This window comes from Glycine soja, chromosome 8, assembly GCF_004193775.1.
Source record: "Glycine soja cultivar W05 chromosome 8, ASM419377v2, whole genome shotgun sequence".
NCBI classification, from domain to species: Eukaryota; Viridiplantae; Streptophyta; class Magnoliopsida; order Fabales; family Fabaceae; genus Glycine; species Glycine soja.
In genome coordinates this window covers 18,873,321-18,895,401 of record NC_041009.1, presented here as the reverse complement: position 1 = coordinate 18,895,401, position 22,081 = coordinate 18,873,321, and the positions used below count along the sequence as shown (strand labels likewise).

The 22,081-nt window shown below is 32.0% G+C and overlaps 3 protein-coding genes across 3 annotated transcripts; 1 reads left to right on the top strand and 2 right to left on the bottom strand.

Annotated features, from left to right (window-relative positions):
- The first annotated feature begins 8,255 nt into the window (after positions 1 to 8,255).
- On the top strand, positions 8,256 to 9,906 carry LOC114421167 (protein RESTRICTED TEV MOVEMENT 2-like). Its single transcript, XM_028386988.1, has 2 exons — positions 8,256 to 8,401; positions 8,942 to 9,906. The coding sequence occupies exons 1-2, from the start codon at positions 8,293 to 8,295 to the stop codon at positions 9,748 to 9,750; spliced, it is 918 nt and encodes a 305-aa protein (XP_028242789.1). The 5' UTR covers positions 8,256 to 8,292; the 3' UTR covers positions 9,751 to 9,906.
- A 1,917-nt stretch (positions 9,907 to 11,823) lies between these two features.
- Positions 11,824 to 16,028, bottom strand: LOC114422575 (protein RBL-like). Its single transcript, XM_028389007.1, has 5 exons — positions 15,897 to 16,028; positions 15,550 to 15,648; positions 12,830 to 13,920; positions 12,485 to 12,746; positions 11,824 to 12,245 (listed from the first exon to the last, which is right to left on the bottom strand). The coding sequence occupies exons 1-5, from the start codon at positions 15,913 to 15,915 to the stop codon at positions 12,064 to 12,066; spliced, it is 1,653 nt and encodes a 550-aa protein (XP_028244808.1). The 5' UTR covers positions 15,916 to 16,028; the 3' UTR covers positions 11,824 to 12,063.
- Positions 16,029 to 20,082: 4,054 nt separating this feature from the next.
- LOC114423984 (F-box/kelch-repeat protein At3g23880-like) lies at positions 20,083 to 21,514 on the bottom strand. The gene is made up of 2 exons (XM_028390873.1): positions 20,443 to 21,514; positions 20,083 to 20,177 (listed from the first exon to the last, which is right to left on the bottom strand). The coding sequence occupies exons 1-2, from the start codon at positions 21,512 to 21,514 to the stop codon at positions 20,083 to 20,085; spliced, it is 1,167 nt and encodes a 388-aa protein (XP_028246674.1).
- Positions 21,515 to 22,081: the final 567 nt, after the last annotated feature.

Here is a 22,081-nt window from a genome sequence, read left to right as displayed (position 1 = left end):
GTGTTGTTTAAGGTGAGTTTTCTCATCTTTCAACATACCCAAGTTAGTTCCATCAAAATGAACTTTGGGTTTACATTTCCTTTTCCCTATTTGTTTCTCTTGAAAATCATTAAAATGAACTCTTATATTTTTTTAACACCAAAAATACATGTAAAACGATATTTTAGCTCAGTTTACAATATATAAAAACGATACAGTATAAAAATAAGCACCATACCAAGTGCACATTCTTGTTGATTAAAGTGAATATACCTATTAAGAATCATCAAAACAAAAATGAAAGATTTCATAAATCATAATTCCCATGAATAAAAAGTGTCACAAGACAACAAAGTACATAACTAACCTTTCATTTAATGCATCAAAATGTAATTTCCCATTTTTTGCATTTAGTTGCTTTATCAAAATAGGGCTTCATTTCCTAATTCAATTGTCATAAACAAAGATTCAATCAACATTAAACTATTTAAGAGTGAAAATAAGGCTTAAACTTACTTCATTAGTCATGGACATTCATGCTTTAATAGTCGCTTTATCAACCTATGTTTTCTTGCAAAATAAATTCTAATTGGTGAATGCTTTAATCAAATCCACTTACACTTTCAACATCCTCTGAATCAAGATTTTCTTCATTATAACCTTTTTTTTGAATCTTTTGCTATAATAAAGATTATATATTACTTACTAAAACAATGAAAAAAAGTATAAATACACTTTAGAGAATAAGGATTTACAAGAAGATGGAAAATGCATTGGATGGACTCTTAAGCATATTAAGATCCTTTTCAATTACAATCCCCTTATGATCTTTTGATTGGCTATATAAAAATAGAGCGTACGAAAAATAAAACGAACACAAATTATCTAAAAAATGAATTAAAGACATAATTAAGCTAGGTGAATTCACCTCTTACTAGCTTCTTAACTTCGACAAGATTTTCCATAATTTGAATTTCTACATTATACAAGAAAGGAATAAAAGAAAATAAGTTTATACTACCAATCGAGTAATTTAAAAAAATGAAACTATTAAGATAAAACTCTTTCTACTTACCCTTGTTGTGTAGCTTCTTGTGAGTTTTCTCTTCATTTCCCTTCCGACTCTCAAAGGAAGTATGGCTTTACTTGAGCCTTAGCTACCACTTTGTTAAGATATATATATATATATATATATATTGACACACACATGTATGTATATGTATGTATATAAATTAATAGATAGTACAAAATAGGTTCATGATGAAGGGCACAATCTAGCCTATGATAACAAATTACAGAACCAACTTCTACAATAAGCTACAAAGAACCATAAAGTGTTAATAAAACATTATCAAACAACAACTTTAGCACTCCCCCCCCCCCCTAGGCTGGAGCATATAAATTGTATGCTTCAAGTTTGGAACATATAAAGTGGATTAGAGGACCTCTCAAGGACTTGGTCAGGATGTCTGCAAGCTGGTTGTTGTAGTTAATAAACTCGATACTAATTTCTTTGGATTGTAGTTTTTCCTGAATAAAATGACAATCAATCTCTATATGTTTAGTTCTCTCATGAAATAAAAGATTAGAAGCGATGTGAATAACTGACTGATTATCACAATACAAATTCATCACAAAATTTTAATTCTTGTAGATGTTTAATCCACACCAATTCACAAGTAACAAGAGCCATAGCTATATATTCTGCTTTTGTACTTGATCAATCAACAACACTTTGTTTTTTGCTTTTCAAAAAGACAATATTTCCTCCAAAGGATACACAATATCCAGTGGTGAATCGCTTGTTTATGAGAAAACCTACCCAATTAGCATCACAGTACCTACAAATTTAAGTATTTCCATCATCATTATACAATAATCCTTGTCCTATAATCATTTTTATGTATCTAAGAATATGAATCACAACATTCTGGTGGTCAAAGTGAAGATCCTACATAAATTGATTAACAACTCCGACTACAAATGATAGACCAGGCCTTGTAATTGTGAGATAAATGAGTTTCCTAATAAGCCTTCTATACTTCTCGAGATCTAGAAAAGATTCCCATTGATCTAACATTAACTTTTGATTTGGATTCATAGTACTATCAATAGGCCTACAATTAGTCATACAATTAGTCATACTTGCCTCCTCCAAAATGTCCAGATCATATTTTCTCTATGAAATGACAACACCTTTGATTGAGCCACTTCAATATCAAGGAAGTACTTTAGATAGCCAAGGTCTTTGGTTTGAAAATGACTAAATAAGTGTTGCTTTAGTTGGGAAATTTTGGCAGCATCATTTCCTGTAATAACAATGTCAACAACATACACAATTAGGTAAGCATATTTCCCATGAGAAGTATGACAATAAAAAAAAACAAAGTGATCTGCTTCACTTTGCTTCATTCCAAAATTTTGATATAACTAAATTTCTCAAACCAAGCACATGGTGACTGTTTGAGCCTATAGAGAGATCAATACAATTTATACACCAAACCATACTCCCCCTGAGCAACAAAACCAGGAGGTTGCTCCATATAGATTTCCTCCTCTAAATCAGAATGAAGAAAGACATTTTTTATGTCCATAAAGAGGCCAATGACGAATAGCTACCATTGTTAGGAAGAGTTGAATAGTTGTGAACTTGGTCACAAGAGAGAAGGTGTCATTATAATCAAGGCCATAAATCTGAGTGTAGTCTTTGGCAACCAACCTAGCCTTAAGTTGATCAACCTTACCATTAGTCTTGACTTTAACAGCACAAACCCATCTGCAACCGTCTTCTTCCCAAGGGGAAAAGAAACTAATTCTCATGTGCCACTTTTCTCAAGAGCCTGCATTTTAACAATCATGGTTTGTCGCCAACCGAGATGATCAAGTGCCTTTTGAACATTTTTAGGAACAATAATAGAAGACAAGGAAGAAATGAAGGAGAAATATGAAGGAGATATGTAATGATAACTCAAAAAATTATAAATAAGGTGAGAATTTTGAGTAGATTGAATACCTTTCACTAGGATGTGATGTAGAGGAAGGATCCATCGTTTGGGAAGCTAATGGCCAAGGAAATGAACCAAGAGAACCTATAGGAATTGAACAACTATTTATTAAAGAACAGGCCCTCATAACTGCATCTCCCAAATGATGTACTGGAACATTGGTATTAAGCATCAAGGAGCGTGCATTCTCAACTAAATTTCAATTATTTCTTTCTTCTATTCTATTCCATTTTTTGTGGTGTGTGTGGACACGTGGATTGATGTAGAATATCCTGTGAGGATAAAAAAGAAGAAAGTTCAGCTGAAAAAGATTCTTTGGGATTGTCACTTCTAACAATTTTAATTGTTTTGCTAAATTGGTTCTTAATCACATTAAAGAAGGACTTGAAGATGGACAAAAGTTTATATCTCTCTTTCATTAGATCAACCCAAGTACATCGAGAGTATTCATCGATAAAGGTTACAAAATATCTGAAACCAAAAGATGTTATTTGGCTTGGTCCCCAAATATTTGAATGAATGGTATAGAAAACTGAGTTACATCTTTTTTCAATTGGTCTATGGAAAAAGGATCTAACATATTTTCTTAATTGGCACGACTCACATTCTAACATTTGAAGTTGCTTGAGACTAGGAACCATGATCTTCAATTTTGCCAAACTAGGGTGACCTAAACAGTCATGCAAAAGTTTTAGATAAGAGGCTGCAAAACAAGACATAGATGAGTTGGCTTCGAGACAATAAAGGCCTCATGATTCATAACCAACGCCAATCAGACAACTCGTACAACATTTGTAATATTCTTGATTTTTTACTTCTCGGCGAATCTCACACTACAACACTTTATGTGGTGACACTTCCCTCAACTCCTCGTTAATCAGAATCCTTCACCAGTCAGAATCCTCCATAGGTAACCCTTTTTGAAACTTCTACAATCAATTTTGCCTGCTTCTTAGCCTATGATGACAGATTATAGAACCAACTTCTACAACAAGCTACATAGAAATATAAAACAATAACTTTAACAGCTTTGTTTCTATCAACAAAGTGAAAAAAAATGTTTAAATTATAAACAAGAATATTATATAAAGGAGAAATAGATACTAGAATACTAAATAGTAAGTTGTTGGTCCAAGTAAGTAAGAGAGTTTATTGGCATTTAAGTCGACTTATGTATTTATAGATGTGTTAAGTGTCGTAGATCATCTGGATTCTTCATACCAGGGAAAGTTAAGAATACTACTATTTAGAGTAAGTTCACGCTTTAAATTAAATAAAATGACACATGTTATCAGATAAAACCAAGGGTAACATTATATGCCATATACACGAGAAAAAAGTAACTTAAAATTGCTAAATATTCAGCATAATAACAAGTTAAAAATGAGTTTAATATAGCATACCACAACGCAAGCATGATGAGTAGTGGCTGAAGAACATGCATCAACAACTACATCTTCTTTTATATTTGGAATATTGCACATATCTAGAATCATTATTCCTGGAAAACAATTTGGCAATTAAGTCAAAACATTTTTGAAATTGCCTAAAAGTTCTGCTTCCATGGCTTTCACTTGCTCTTTTAGTTTTACTTCCATTTCCTTTTGCATTCTTTCTTGTAAGCTTTGAAGTTCAACTTGAGAATTTATTTTAACTTCATCAAGTACTTTTTGATTTCCAACTTGAGACTTAGTTCCCCATAAGTTTGAAGGTACAAACCCTTTTCCATATGTGCGAACATAGCCATGTCCATCTTTTCCCAAGACTTGGAAAAATACATCATCTCTAGTTGGGCTTTGCTTTAGCGCTTCTGGATGGGAAGCAACTTCTTCCTTAAGCTTTAACATAAAATCAAAAGTTAAATTATATTTTTGAGTAAACGAAAAAATATAGAGTAGATAGAGAAAACAATTGAGATGATCATACAATAATTTTACTGGTTTCCTCCTTCTCAGGCTTATGTGTCAGCATAAACATTTCTACATAAGATGACTCTCTTCCATTAGGATTCTTCATTGTCTATTATATAAAAGAAAAAGATTAGTTAAATCACTATTTGAAACAAACAAAACCATTATACCAATACAAAATTAATTATGCAATTAGTGTTAACTCTTCATCTTGTATTTCTGCTAAAGTTTTTAAACCAGTAATGTGTATAGTGATATATTTTGCTCTACTTTTTTTTTCTTCTTGCTACTATTATTTATAATACAAACACCATATGAGAAAAACAAAAACAATCAAATCATTAACATAAATAATCACATAATAAAATTTGATATATTTAAATCGCCTTAGCTATGTCGGATTTCCAAAATTTAACAAGAATTTTCCATTGCTCTAGTGGAACATTAGGAGGTTGTTTTTTTAAATTACAATCAACTGGCATATTTGGGAAAAAGTACTTTGACTTCAATCAGACATTTATAACTCCTCCAACTTGAGCATATGATTTCTAAAATCCACTTTTAGCACGCTCTTCAATGTCAAAATTTTCCTGCATAACATCATCAATTAAAATAAATATTTGGATCAATTAAAAAAATATAATCAATGATAAAGGTGAGTGGAATGTAATACTATGACAGTTTTCCATAAGTCATCCCAGTTTTCTTTTAGTCCTTTACAGCTTGTGAATGTTAAGGGGATTAAATATGCATTCCTAGCCAATGTCCCCAAATAATTGCTCAAGGTAGCTCGATAACTACCAATAGGTTGGCCATGAGCATTAAGGCTACTTGTCAAACGATCTTCATATCTTAAGCCATGAGTTTTAAGACATTTGGTAGGACCCATTTTCTTCTTGTTGGTAAAACCTATTATTAAGTATAAATTTGAATATAGTAAAGCAAGTTCATTCTAACACATGCTAATGTAATATATGATATAAATAATTAACCATCGTGTTTGGGTGCTGATGGAGTTTGACAAGGCTTGATGCGGTTTCAAATCCTCAAAGATTGCAGCCATAGAACCACATGGACATGAAACCTTATGCTTCTTGGCAACCAAGGTTGTTGGTTCTTTCTCATCAATAACACTTGTCATTGAGCTACTTGGCCTTGAAATCTTATGCTTCTTGGCTAACAAGGTTGTTTGCTCTTCTTGCTCACTAAGGACATAGTGCATTGACTAACTTGGTCGTGAAACCTTTCCTTCATTGCTTACCATCATGATGTAAAACATAAAACAATGTAAAAACAATATATAGTCTTATCGTATCAAGAAATTCAACTTTTGCAAAGAAAAACACAAGTACATTCATCTTAAATTTAATAGTGTTCGATGAAATACACAAATACATTAAACAGAAAATATAAACATCATTAAGACTCTTTTCTAGTTGCTTGTTTTGTATCAACTATTGTCCCAAGTACATCATCTCTAAACCAACTGATATCATCTTCATCTTCATCAACCATAGATTGATCCAACAAATGACTTCTCAATTGATCTTTCAAGTACTTTTCAATATCATCATTCTCAAAATCTCAATACATGTCAAACAAATCTCTGGTGGTGGTTTCAGTTACAGCATGTCAATTAACACTTGGGCCTTGTGTATAGTATACTTGCCTAACTTGAGTTGCAAACACAAATAGGTCGTTTTCATAAATCAACTTCCCAAAATTTGGAAGCATTAATCCAAAATGATCTTGCTTACTTTAAAACCAATCACATTTAAATAAGACCAATTTAGAATGACCACAATAATCCAACTCTATTATATCTTTCAAAACTCCATAGTAGGTAATATGATCTACTTCAGGATTTTCATCTTTTACACTTTTAAACCTAACAATAGATGAAGTAATCATTACTCTCTAGAGTTTTCTGTTTTTTTTTTTTTTTTCACAACCTTCAACAATAAACTAGTAACCATTTATCACATAAGCTGAAAATCATCTTGCGACAGTATTAGGCTCTTTAGACAATCATTTAACCTCTTCACTAACAATCACATTCTTAACATGATCCAAGGAAGCCTACATAGTAATCCCCTTCGACCGAGCTACCTAACACTTTCATTTTTCCTTTTCCATTGATAGGGCCCTTCTTCGCAATCTTCTGACCCATCTTCACAGCTTTACCTTTTTCCTTCTTATCCTCTGACTTTTGATTGGTCTGTGATTTTCTTCCAAATTGTTGACCTCACACTAACCCACCCTAAACAGGGGTTGAGTGTTTTTCCCCCTTGTGAATTCCTAACTTTAGATATTCACAAAATTGGGTTGGCTCATAGTAGACCCAAAGACAATAGTAGGTTGATGGATAGGAACCTGGCCATATATTCTCAATTTTGAGCAAAACCCCTAACATGTTGTCCACCTTAGTTATAAAATCTTCATTCCATGACTCAATACGTACCCACACCTCCACCTTTTTCACAGCGAACTCCGACGTCTATCCCTAATACCATCGCATCCTATAAAACACCATCAGACTTCGATAGTTTATCCAAATAACAAATATTACTCCATGGGAAAGACGTTTATTTTTCTTCCTGCTTCTTTGCAAAATGGTTCACCCTCTTGGTCAGTGGTCCCATGTGGGCCCCCATCAGAAACCCTAGCAGAGACGTTTTCGCTCATATTCTTTACTCCTTCGCTACGTCACAGACACAATCACTTCTACCCTAGCACAAACCCCATGTTGATGTCATAAACTCTCATTTGAATATTAATTATTTTGGCTCTGGAGTGTTTCTTGTCAAGACCTTCCGCAAAAAAAAAAAACAATTAAATTGTATCATAATTAATTTAATTATTATTAAAAAGATAATTTATGTCATAATTATTTTAATTTTGTTAAAAAGGTTATTATTTTGATATATATATATATATATATATATATATATATATTAAATACGCCTAAAAAAAGTTTTTGTTGTTATTTCGAAATACACAGCGAATTTGTTAAGTTAGTTTTTTAGTAAAAAATTAAGACATGAAAACGGTAGCTTCGTGTTTTGAAATCGATCCCTTGCCACAGCTATACCTCTACATCACAAAAATAGTCAAACATATCAATATATTGTTAGAGTTTAAAGTGCATGAGCCAAACAAAGAATTTTAACTTTATATATCCCAGAAGTTATACAGCAAGGGGGATCGAATGCAAAGTTTTGTCATGCCATAATATTAAGCAATCAAAAAAGAATAATTTCTTTTTTGAGAAATCCAACGTCATCAATTCTTGAATTGTTCACTATAAATGTACGAACCCACTAATCCAATAAGTTCCAATAAACAATTGCCATATTTTTGCTGCAATAGAAACACAAACACAACAAACAAAAGCAGTTATGATGGAAATGTCCACCTTGCAATCAAACCTTAACTATGAGAATTGCCAGCCTAAATTAGAAACAAAGGAGACCCCAGAATCACACATCCTGCTTGTTCACCTTCCTGGTTTGTATGGCTAATAACCTCATCATCAACAAAATCATGTTTTTGTTTTATCTTGCACATCTTTTCATAATTTCCATATTAAAAGACAACAAATAACAATCAATCATCACTTCACATGTTATGTAGTAAACCATAGTTTGCCTTTGCCTCCATTCTAGTTTATATAAAAACCTAAAAAACCATACTAGTATCAAGCAAATATTATCATATTACTACACATATACGTGTTTGATTTGGTTTATTTGTAAAAAATAATTACTTCGATTATTTTAAAAAAAATATTTTCCCATAATAAACGATTAACGAATATATGCACTACAATGATTAGTATTACAATATTGATGAGAAATAATCGCCTAATTGCAATATTGCACAATAGAAGACTTTGTACGAGAAATATTTATCATAACTAATGAATTTATTAAATTAAAAAAAAGAAACCTCTATACAAGGAAATTTATTGGAACATTTCATTTCATATATATATACAGTCATTTTGTTTCCCATGACAAGCTTATTAATTTCTTTGTTTTTTTATAGGTTATGCAGAAGATGATATAGGAGCTCAATTTGAGTACGATTATAGAAGAGTTAGAGTTTTTGGTGGAAGACCCCTTGGAGATAACAGATCAATTCGCTTCAACGTTGTATATGCAGTTCCTTGGAATTGTGATGTGAACAAGCTTAAGGGTATGTTCCAAGGAGAAATTTATAGTGTTACAATGCCAAAGGTGAATACATCAAGCGATTTCCCAGATCAAAATTCACCCAAATCTTCATCACATGGAAAGGCTCAAATTGAAGTATCTGAGGAACCAAAATCAATAATTGAGAGTCAAAAACAAGATAATGAGACTTTAACCTTACCAAAAGCCATAAGTGATTCATTGCCTCAAAAGGGTGAAGAGGTAATTTCACAAGATGCCAAGAATCGAAGAGAAGAAAGGTTTGAAAGTAGTGAAAAGAAAAGGGTTGATAGGAAAGACACTATGGAAGAAAGTGAGAATGTTTCTGCCTCAGGAAAACCACCCCAGAAAGGAAAAAAGGAACATGTCATGGATGAGACAAGTTTCATCACAAAGAGTGAAGAGGATGGTAAGGGTAAGGGAGAAAAAATGGAAATGAATGATACACTTGATGAAGGGAATGATGGAAAGGACATAATTGGAACATCAAAAAAGAAAGGAATAAAGGAGGTGGCTACTTCTGCTTCTCATGCCGTGACAAGTTTGGTAAAGAGGTTCAATGAAGAAGATATGATGCTGTTATATACAAGTGCAACAACGGCTATAGTGTTGGCACTAGGTGTTTATGCTTCTTACAAACTTCGTTTCTCAGCTAGACAATAGATAAAGGAATTAATCACTCTTTCCTTTCATGTGATTTTGGCATGTTTTGTTTTCAGTATATTGTAAAATCAAAGAAAGCATGCCTAGTTTTATAATCATAATCAAGTTGAACGGCAGTTGTCTCAATGATTAGACCAAAAAACAATGTGTTACAGAAGTTCATAAAACAATTGAAATAGCTATTGACTGTCTAATTGGACAAATAAATCACAATTACATCATATAACATAATAGTCGTAACTTTATCGCTCCATGGGAGCCCAACCAATTGGTCCACAAATATAAGGTTCCATCAGATGTTTTTATGGAAGCTTTTGCAGGTAAAAAATTTAGTCTCGGAAATGCACGAGTAAAAAAAATAATCTCACATTTATTCTAAAGTAATAAATTAATTAATCAATAATATATTTTTTATTCAGGTAAGTAATCTCATTCTCAGTCAATATTTAGTCCCGCGGAGGAAATAGAGAATATTTATTCCCATGATACAAAAATTTTATTTGAGTAAAAATACATATATAAATTCTTGTTAACCACTAGCTATCATATTTTCCTCTTAATCATTTCTTCATTTATGTTCTTTAACTTTTGTCATTCTCAAAATTTTCGATCATGCATCAATTTTTATTTACCACTAATTTCATGAATTTTACCACAATAACTTTTTGTTTTTCCTCCAATTGTTCCTTGTTCATGTTTGATGTGGTGAGATAGATATATCTATAATTTAGGTCATACTCTAATGAATACTGAAAGAGTAGTGAGAGAGGTTTTGTCATGGAAACAAGGGATATATAGCATTGAGTTTAGTTTGCTTGTCATTTGTGGGTCTTATATAATAAAGTTTTTTATATTTGAAAAAATAGCATCTTTAACATAATAAGAATATTTTAGTAATTATAATAATATATTCCAAAGAAAAAATAATTTAACCAAACATATATCTTAATTGTTTATGGGAATATAAAAAATATTCTTAACTAATTTTGTAATTAACCAAACACATTTTTTATTAAATACTCGGGAATAACATTCTCATGTTTTATTCCTAGGAATAATATCCCCAAAACTAAAAAAGCTATTCATGAAACAAGCACCCCCTATGTATTACTCCTTTCTAATTTCTTGTCTCCATGCCTTTCCTCTCCCTCTAATTGGAAAATGATCAATATTTTAAAAATTGAACTGGATTAGTCGATTCAGTCGATCCAACTGAGAAACGACCTAGTAACCACTCTGGACACTCTTAACAACGTCATTTTTAAAACTAATGAAAATCAAACAAATTGATAAAAATTAGAGTTGAACCAACACAGAACTGATACCAAACCGGTCTTCTTATTTTTTTTTTTTATGTTTTTATTTAAACTATTTTTAAAAAATAAGTAAAAATACATAATTTAAATATTTCAAATATGTATCAATTATTTTATCTACTACTATTAATTTTATCAATAAAACATATAATTTAGTCATTTATATTAATTTATAATTCTTTAGATCTTAAATTTTTGGAAGTCTAATTTTTTTTATTACTTAAAATATTATATAATAATACAAAAAATAAAAATGATTTAATCCTGATTCAACTAATATCTTCACTAATTCCGTCACTGGTCCGATTTTAGAAACCTCGAAAATGAAAAATCTTTAAAATATTAATATTTTCTTTCTTGATTGTTTTCTCTTTTTTTTCTTTCTAAAGTAGTATTTTTAATTGAAAGGACAGAAAATGAGAAAAGAAAATATGAATATAAGAACCCCAATTAGACGCCTCAATATCTTTTTCATGAGTTAAGGTGTTTTTACGTCATACAAGTCTTAAATGAACTTGAAAACCCTTTTATGACCCAATTTCTTGTGTAAACCATTTTTTTGTGTGTAAACCATGTTAAGTTATAGAAACTACTATCTATGATTTCCTAAACATACCCTTTAAAATTTCAAGGTCGTTGGCTGCATGTTTAGTGAGATATGACATTTTTTTAATTAAAAACACAATAGTCATTCGCTCACTGTACAAGCTTTCCATCCATTTATAATATGCCTAACATATGTTGTGTATCAAACACATTGAGAAACTTGCTCAATCTTGCTAGACTCAGTTCAAGTTAACCATGATCAATTCAATCAAAATATACATGGAACTCGAACCTATCCGATGAAAATTCCTTCCTGGACAAGATAGCAATGTAGGAAGGGTGGCATAGAAAGCAACGTTGTGCAAAGGAAAGAAATATAAAAAGTGAAAGACAGAAAGACAAGAAATTATAGTAAAACATGCTTTTATATACAAGAATTTGCAACAGGCCATTATCCATCAGAAAGATCATCACCATAAAAACCAATACCATCATCCTCATCAACCAAATATTTACTTTTGGATTTTGATGATTTGCCAGATTTTGTGGGTTTCTTCATTTTTTCTGCCTGCAACTCCAACACCTTCTCTGAAGGTTTCCACTTTCTTTTGATACGTGTCCCCCCAGCATCATCTGCAAAGAAATTTTGAAGGCTGTAAGTAAAAACTGCGCATACAATATTACCTTCTAATAACAGAATCTATGTAAGTTGAAAGCTGAAATTCCAAACACATCCGGAAGAAACCAAAAAATAATTTTGCTGCCATAGTTACACATCAGTGGTTCAATAATTCATATTCTTCCTTTTAAAAACAGGTTTCTTAAGAATCCAATACTCGGTTACAAGCATATAGTGCAAGGCCTGACTTTACCTTCCACTGGACTTGAGTTATGATTCATGGTATTTTCATTTGGTCCAGCCTCTTCTGAAAGTGGGGATCCAGAGTTATTGCTGTCCACCAACTTTGAAGAACTATTTACGAACTTGTCTGGCTGTTCAGGAGCATCACAACTGGGAGTTGCTGGCAGGAAACATAACTCTTCTTCAGACATATCAGAGTCACTGAAAGCAGGATCTTTCTCCACCGTTACAATGTCAATTTCGTCATCTTCATTAACATCAGATCCTTTTACCTGCAATGACACGAACAAACCTAGGACTAAAATGAGACAAGGAAGAAAAAGAAAACCTGCATGATCATCTAACCCTACCTTACCTTCTCAGTCTCGGGAATCAAATCAAATTCATCTTCTCGCTCCACATACTCCTCATTTTCCTCGAGCTCTTTGAAATCAGGAGCAAATGCACTCCAGTTCTCGGTGTAATCCTTAGCCCAGATATAAACTATGCCATTCAAAGAAACAGATACAACAATAGGACGTACAGGATGCCATGCTAAATCAATAAGGGCTTCCTTAGGTCCTTCAAGGATCTTCACAAGATGCCCAACTCTATCCCATACGTAAATCTTGTGCTCCCCTTTATTAGCAGAACCACCCACAACCCACTCACCGTCACCACTGAAGCAGGGTGCTTTCCAGTGCACCTTCGTTATTGAATCTTGAAACTCCCGGAACAAAGTTAGGCATTTTGAGCCTACAGCTTTCAACTTCTCAACATCATTTAGATCATTGAGGTTCCCATTTAGCTCATCAAGTGTTCTAACTTCTTCTTTTAGGGGTAGAAGATTTTCATAGATCCTGATTATTCGATCATTTGAGTTTGTTAGAAGATATTGTCCGTTCCTGCTAAACACAATGTTCTTCACCACAGAACCACCAGGTATAGGAACCATGGCACGCACCTCACCATCTACATAGTTAATTACAAGAATTTCCCCTTTAGAATTTCCCACATAAACCAGGTTTCCGTACTTACTAAAACATGCAGCAGTTGGTGAGAAGGAGGTAATTCCATCGGCACACTTGTTACGTGAGGTAGGGGTTGGTCCATTATTGGATATCTCCAAGATAGAAACTTTAAGCGAAGTTGTGTTTCCTGTGTTCAAGTCAACAATCATTGGAGGACATGAGAGAGGGCATGCCAAGCAAAGAGATGGTTTAGAGGAACCCGGATGAAGACGAGCTTGTAGAGGGGTTTGTTGTAAAACTATTCTTGTTATCCTCTTACCACTCATAACATCCCACAGCAACAATGACTTGTCAGCAGCAGATACAAGAATTCGATGACCACACTTTGACCAACAGACACTGGTTATTGGAGATGAACATTCATTATCTCGTAGCTCTTTAGCAATGCCCCGGGTTTCAAAATCCCAGATAACGCAACTTCCGTTGTTGCACCCAGCTGATTCAATTGATCAAATAGAGTGAGAAAATTGATAATGTATAATAACTCCAATTAATAATTCACAAAAGTTTTAGTTTTACACTTGCTATGATATTTCTACAACACATTCAAATAAATATATAAGCACATGCTATGCAATATACGTCTATGCATCAAAACAAAGAAACGACTACATAGGTCATAAAGAAATAGTCAGTACAAATGTGGTGATTATCTTATTGTGAAACCTTCCTTGATACCCCATTTAGAGTTTGCTTACGAGTGTCAATAATCCTCACTCATTGTCACCATATACGTCCAGATTAGTCCCAACAACACTCTGCATGCTCATTGACCAAAGTTCTTCAAATAATTAGCACTACCAAAAACAATATCATCTTCCTTTCCAGACCATGATGACCAGCAACATATGAAACCTGCTGCCCATAATCCATACAATCATCAACTCAAACCAGGCATATCTTCAACAACCCCATCTGAACCTCTTCTGCCTTATCGTCAAAAGACTGACTATTGCCCAAGGTAACTTTCCATATCTGTTTTCTATTGACCAACAAGTCTAAGCATTTGATCTCACATAGGATTAGTATGTATTCATCAAAAAGCAACCACTTACAACATAAATGATACCCATTGCATTACCCCCCCAGTAAAAAAAACAAACAAATTTGCAGCCAATGTAACTTTTTTTTTTTTGTATCTGTAGAAATCTAAGACATGTACCAGGGGGGTTACAAAAGCTCACACACTCTGCTCAATCAACTAAGCTAGACCCCCTTGGTAGCTGATGCAACGTTTAACATCAATTGTGAAGGGTAAAAAAATTTTATCCAATCCTTCATATACCACATGCACAAAGGAACACATTCACTGCTACCCCTAGTCTTATCAGGATGAATTTGGTATAAATTAACTACTCAGTATACATTACACTTCTTAATATATAATATTCATGCATAAATTATATGGATGAATTTAGTATAAATTAACTTCTTACTAAATTTACAAGTCATTTTGATATATTTGGAAGGACTAATGCAACTCATGCAAGTACATAAGTCAACATACTAGTTTAAATTTAAAAAAAAAAAAAAAAACACGATTATTTGCTTCCTATTAAGCTCAACCAAATCACACACTACTTAAGGCACATATCAACACAACATATGCATATAAACAATAATTACCAAAATATTTCAAACACATTCTTAACAAACCACATCATTCATATCATACCACGTTGTTCCAATCTTCCAGAATTGGTAAAGTAACCATAATTTATGCCACTAAGTATCATCACTTGCCAGAAAGAACAGCAAAGCAGAAAAACACCGACCTAGGTTGTGTTTAATTGTGTTTTCGCTTCTTAGTTTTTAAAAAATTATTTTATATAAACAATTTTAATAAACTAATACTTAGACAACAACAGTGGATAAAGAAGATGTTCCAGAACAGAGAACACGAATACCAGAAAACTGAAAGTAGAAATATTAAAAGAAATGTAATTTTTTTTTAAGTTACTTTTATTTTTTGCATTTAAATACAAAAAACAAATTTCAAGAATAGGAAAAAAAACCCTAACTTGAAAGAAACCAAAAAATAGAAAAGTGTAAGCGAGAAAATTACCAGCAAGAAGTGTACCACGACGATTAAAGGCAATACATTTCATACACCCATGTTCCAAATACTCCTCTATCACTTCTGGAAAATCTCCCTGTAAGGGGTCTTCAATATTCCACAATAACAATGTTAAAACTTAGGAAATAAATATATAAAATGAAAACAAATGTAACAGAAACATCACTTCTTTTTCTCTTTCTTTTATTAGTGGGTACCCATTTTCAACTTTTCAAAGGTTATTTAATTGCGCGTTATCATGGACATAAATAAAGGCTTAAAAGAAATTGTGTTAGGTTACTGAAAGGAAGAAAATAAGGGGCCAAAGAGAGAGAAATTGGAAGAAGAAAACGAACCAATGATGGGTGCGTTCATCGTAGCAAGAAGCTCGAACGTAAAGTGAGACAGAGAGAGACTGAAGTAAAGCAAGCAAGGGAAAACAGAGGCAACAGCCAACAGTGCAAGAACTGAAAGACAAAAGCGGTAAGAGAGAAATAGAACGAAGTTAAATCATTAACGTTTAAATACCTTTTTAATCTTATAATTTAATGTTTTTATTTTTTCTTATAATTTTTTAGTTCTTACAAAAATATATTTATTTTGTTTTTCATTTTTAAGTCAGTTAAATAACATCTTTTTTACTGTTTTAAGGGTTATTTAAACCATTTCAAGGAGGGGAAAAAATAAATTAAGTATAATTTATAAAAATTAAAAAAATTATAAGAATTAAAAAAATATTTAAGTCAATAAATTTATTTTTTTAACAAAATTTTCTTTTAACCTTTTTAGGTCCTTAAAAAAATTGTAGGTTCTCGATAAAACAATTTTTTTTTTTTTATCAATGTCATCAAGATTTTTTAGTTGATTAGTAGCGTGGCCATTGAAGTTTTAAAAATATAATTTATGGTGATTTTATGACGGGTTAAAAATCATCGGAATCAACTATTGACGTAGACGTAGGATGAAAAGGTGGGCCACCGTGAGTTGCCATGGACGTGCAACGTAGTATTAAAATGAAAGTCATGGATTCTAATTATGATTGAATTGCAATTCATGGCTCTTGATAGCATCATTTATATTCTATAACTATATATAAACCAAATATATAGACACTTTTGTCTCTTAATTATACTACAATTCAGTTCCACTAATATATGAATTAAAGGATAGAATACAATGGGTAAAAAAATGTAATCAGAAACTGCACTTAATATTTTTATCCTTACAACTGTTTAATATTTTGTAACTGCACTTGATATTTGTAACCACTCTCATAAGTAAGTAATTGCTCCCAAAACGAGAAGCAACCGTGAATCTTTATCAAACTGCAACAGCAGACCCTGAAACACGTCCCTCTCAAATCTAAAGCATTAAAAGATTATTTTCTTTAATTAAAATCTTTCTTTGCCCCTTTCCACCTTGATTCATTTCAATTTTTCACAGGTCAATCTGTCATATATAATGCAGAGTCTGAAAAGTGAAAAGCAAGGCGACAATATGAAGCAAACACAACAATGTTGGTGTGCTAAACTCCACCTTTTTGGTATTGTCTTTGTACATTGTAACAGTTTGTCCTTCTATTACAAAAGAAAGGAAGGGGCATTGCATACCTTGGTGTGGTATTGAAGACTGAATTTAGGAGAAGCCCACCACAATTTTTCTAAATCAGGTTATACATACATATGATAATAATAATTGAATTAGGACTTTTGAGGGGGGAAATAACAGAAATGAAAGCATTCTGACGATGCTTACATTTCCGCATTGATTTTATTTTTTTCACAGGGACCTTTTATTAGTCTTATATTAGTGTAAATCTCCTCGGTGATCCTAAATCCAAAATTTTCTTAGTCAAAAAAAGTTTATGAAATATATATATCATCTCTCATATTATGTAGATATTTATACCAATATAGGACCAACAAAAGGTCATGTAAAGAACTACCTTTTCATAAACTTTCGAAATATTACGGCATTCTCTTTCCTTAAAAAACTATTAGCACTACTTTTTTTGACTAATTTTTCTATTTTATGTTTATTTTAAAAAATAACAATAGAGAGACAAAATACCTCTCTCTTTCAACTAGTAATAATAAAGAAAATATCTCCATTTGATATATGTATTTTATTAGATCATTTTATTTTGTTATTTTTTTAATAAATACTCATTACTCTTAATTCAATAAAAGAACACACAAAGTAAAATAATTTTAAAAAGAAAAAAAAAAACAAAATCAGCGCACACACAATAAATAAAAATTCGATCTCTTCCCAAATCCAGCTTCTCAAATCTAATCCATGGTCTCAAATTCCATCTTATCCCGTCAACTGCGTGCCAACTTAAACACACCTTAATCAGCTCACCAAAATCTCCCCCAGGTATCCACCTTATTACCTCCAATTCAAACCTATCTCAGTTTAAACACCAAATCAAAAGAACAAATGGCGCTATATGCATATTTAGGAGCAAGCGAGCTATTCCTCTCCCTTTAAGCGTAAGGAATCTGCATTATTTTGTCATGGTCACGTTTCAATTATAATCAAAATCCTCAATAATGTTGATTTAAAGCAAATAATTATTATTTTGAAAAGCTTTTGGCTTACATGCCAATAAACAATATCATTGTATTTGCATCTGGTGGGCAATAGACAATAGCAGACATAGGATAAGATATGAGAATTATTTAAAAAAGAGTTAATGTTTTATAGTTGTGATCCTTGTTGCAGAGAATGTTTAAACATTCTTTCTAAATTTGTCGAAGTGAACAAAATAAGAGAACAATCATTTAATGCACCAACAAATACTTTCTTTAAACACAAGATCAAATGCAAAATAAAGATTGGTTAAAGACAACAACTACTTACTGAACAAATCTATAAATATTAAAGTTTTAAAGAGTTGAAGTTAGAAGAACAAACGCCATTTTGAATTTCTTATTCTCTTTTACCTTTAAGCTCTACCTTCTTATTTTCTGATAATTCTCTAAGTTGTAAAAGTTTTCAAAACACTTTGTATAGTAGAAAAATATTATGCTAAAGTTAGATATTTGTATGTAAGACGATAGTCTTGTCAATGTACACTCAACCTTAAACAAATATGTTGATTTGTTATAGAGCCAAAAATAGTTTGATAGAAAACAATATCTAATTTGTGTTGTAAAAGTTTGGAGATAATTAAGCTTTTTGTAAGACACAAAAATGACACGGAAAAATATTTGTATCTTTTTGAGAAAGATAGTAAAAACTTGGTGAATTTTTTAGAATTGAAGGTAGTCTCCGTGGTAAAAATGAACAAGTATAAATCTTTATATTTTCTATCTTTGTCTCTCTCTCTCTTACTTATAATTGACTAAGTACTTGAATTTGATTTTGTCTTAAAATGTGTTTTTAAACATGTTAAGTATCACTTGTCATTCCTTGCTTATGAAAACTTTGTTTTCCTTCTTAATGTTTATAGATGATAGCTTCTTGTTTCCAAAAAACTTACAGAAAATTTTGAAATCACAATTCAATCTCCCATCTTGTGATTTTTTCTTTTACAATCACCATGGTGGTGAATCTGAAGCAAATATTCAAATCCAAAACAAAGACATAAAGATGTCAATAGATCTTAGTAGAAACGCTAAGGCACAAGGGATCCGAAGAATAAATGTTAAGATAGTGTGAATCTAATAAGAAAATGTGGTCGATCCAAAGTGCATATCTTCCTACTTCATGATTGTTGTTTGTCACTAATGTGTAAAATGTGTATTCGCACTAGGACAAGTTTATCCTACATAGTAGTATCGTGGACTCGAAAGTCTGAATATTATATTGTATCCAGAGACCCGTTCTGTTCTCAAATAATCTAAATTATATTAACTAAATAATTTTGGGTTTTTTTATCTTGAGTTTAGGGATTTGTTGTAATTGCATTCAAGAAAAAAAATAACTAAAGACAACAATAGTTGTAAGAAAGAGATATGCACGAAAAAAGATTACTCAGGTTATGATGATTTCCCATGTATCATTTTTCTCTAACTCCTATTTTAATTTAGAACTCTCAATTAACCATCAATTGTCTAATGTCTCTTAATTTAATTATTAATGTATGGTTAATATTTGATAATATTCTTTCCCCTAAATAAATCATGTGTTGGTCATTTGGAATTTAATTTAAAGTTAAAGATGAATTATGAAAAGGTTTATATAAAGAGAAGAAAAGCATTTTCCTAGATCTAGAAATTGATTAAACGGTAATTGAGTTTTTTTTTCCTTCCTTTATAATTATTTAAATATTTAACTTATGATGAATAATATTTAATAAATAATAATTTTTAAAAATACTTATTATTTTATTGGTGTTTTATATCATGGTTTTTATATTTATTCGAATTTTAGAAAATATTTAAATTTTAAAAGAGATGCAATTGTTGTTTTAGTTAGAAAAATTAAAATATTTGAATTCAAAATAATTATAACAATAATTAGAGTTAGAATTATATAGTTCTTTTAAAACATAGAGTGCATAAATAAGTAAACAAACATTCAATTATATTATAACTATAAATTCCAAGTATGATGATGACGGTAAGCAATAAGTAGAGTTAGAATTGGAGATGATTCTTCAGAACGATAAATAATCTCCAATCCATATACTGTAAAATTCAAAAAAAAAAATCAACCATTAGCAATTGCTAATAGAATTATCCAACAAATTAATCAAATTAAGTAACCACAGATATTATTCGCACCATGTCATGTCATTACATTCAATGGCAAAGTTCTGAAACCACTCACATGATTTACGTAAATTCGATAGCAGAAATTCAGGATAGTTAGCTTAATTTCGATGTGGTGAAACCAAGCTTTGAACATAATCATAACAGTAAAAGGAAAATTTGTTTTTGAAATGTTCCATACGTTCTGATCTATTATATCTCCGATTATACAGAACAAATCTTGCACCTGCATAACTTGTCAGCAACACGACATCCTCATCTTGAGACATGCACAAAGGACGGTCATGATTTAGAAGTTGCTCGTAATTTACGTTCAACAACTTAGTCCAAGAATTTTCAACTCCAAACTCCCTCATTAACCAAACAACACAATGGGTTTTCATGTGATCAAGAGAAAGACACAGACAACCTTTCAAAACCCCAAAATAAGGCTCCATGCGAGGGACTTCAAGAAGACCTTCAGGCATCGACAAATATGTGTATGTCTCGTACATAAGATCATAGGAAAAAATTACTAACTGATCGATATGATCGATAGTAACATTTTCCCATAGATAATGAAAACTTGACACGCGTAGTGCTAGCCAGTTAACAGTGCCACACGCAAAATGTCCTTCTCCCAGCACGGGAAAAGCAGGGAAATTCGAAGTCTTTCTCCAACAAGTGTCACCCAAGCAATGAACTTTGATCTCCTTTGTCTGCGATTTAATATCGCAAAGGAGTGCCACCACCTTGTAAGTGTCACTCGAATCATCGAATCCAAAGCCACATTTCCAAGGATAGTAGGTATTATTATTATCTTTGAATTGAATACATAAGGGTGGTGAATACTCAGACATGATCCCTGTGGCTGGGTTCCATAATCGGTACTGGCACTCTTCTTCAAATTCTCGAACATCAAAACACTTAGTCATGCAAACCAACCCATTGCAAGAACCAAAGATACTGTTAGTGTGTTTGAATAGGGTCAAACAATCATCAATAGTGAATGATGGGTTCTCAACTAAACGGCGTATAGAGCAGGGTGCGACGCCAACTTGTTGGCCAACATCTCTGTCATAGATTGCTTGAAACTCTAATAGGACATGGGTGTTTTTGGGGGATCTTTCTAGGTGCAATTTAACGAACGTAGGATCGAAAATGAGGGAATTCCAAGTCTCGGAAACGTACCTGAATCGCATGAGAGCCTTCACTGGAAGCCATGACAGAATTTCCACTATGAGTTCCCGAGGAAGTACTGGAGCACCAGACATTTTCCTTACCATGAAGATGCAAGACAGACTCTGAAGAACAACTATTAAGGTTTTGCAAAACGTTGGCTATTATATATAAATTGTTGAACCATGGCTAGCTCTATGGTCTCGGGCAACGACTCTCACATTCCATCGTTTGGTACCACTCAGTAGTCGTTAAGAAATTATATACACAAGTTCTTTAACTATATTAGTGGCTCTATCATAAACTCTATGGACAAACACTTCCACATTCCGTTGTTTGATACCACTGAGTAGTCGTTTAGAAATTATATATAAACTATTCAGCAAAAAAAAATAAAAATCTTTGTTGTGTTTCTGTGGACAAAGTCCTTCTCATTCCATCGTTTGGTATTTACTCAGTAGTCATTCCGTTGTTTAATAACACTCGGTAGTCATCAAGAAATTGTGTATAAATTATTCAAAAACAGAAAGAAATTATATATAAATAATTCAACAAAAAAAAGAAAAAAAAAATCTCGGTTGTGTTTCTGTGGACAAAGTCCTTCACATTCCATCGATTGGTATTTACTCAGTAGTCATTCCGTTGTTTAATAACACTCGGTA

Excerpts from the sequence above, each read along its gene's own strand:
- LOC114421167 (XM_028386988.1), top strand. The coding sequence starts at position 8,293 with ATGATGGAAATGTCCACCTTGCAATCAAACCTTAACTATGAGAATTGC. Across the intron at positions 8,402-8,941 it reads CCTGCTTGTTCACCTTCCTG|GTTATGCAGAAGATGATATA; the intron begins GTTTGTATGGCT and ends GTTTTTTTATAG.
- LOC114422575 (XM_028389007.1), bottom strand. Across the intron at positions 13,921-15,549 it reads TCGTGGTACACTTCTTGCTG|CTGGGTGCAACAACGGAAGT; the intron begins GTAATTTTCTCG and ends CAATTGAATCAG. Across the intron at positions 12,747-12,829 it reads TGATTCCCGAGACTGAGAAG|GTAAAAGGATCTGATGTTAA; the intron begins GTAAGGTAGGGT and ends GTGTCATTGCAG.
- LOC114423984 (XM_028390873.1), bottom strand. The coding sequence starts at position 21,514 with ATGTCTGGTGCTCCAGTACTTCCTCGGGAACTCATAGTGGAAATTCTG. Across the intron at positions 20,178-20,442 it reads GAGATATAATAGATCAGAAC|TATATGGATTGGAGATTATT; the intron begins GTATGGAACATT and ends TGAATTTTACAG.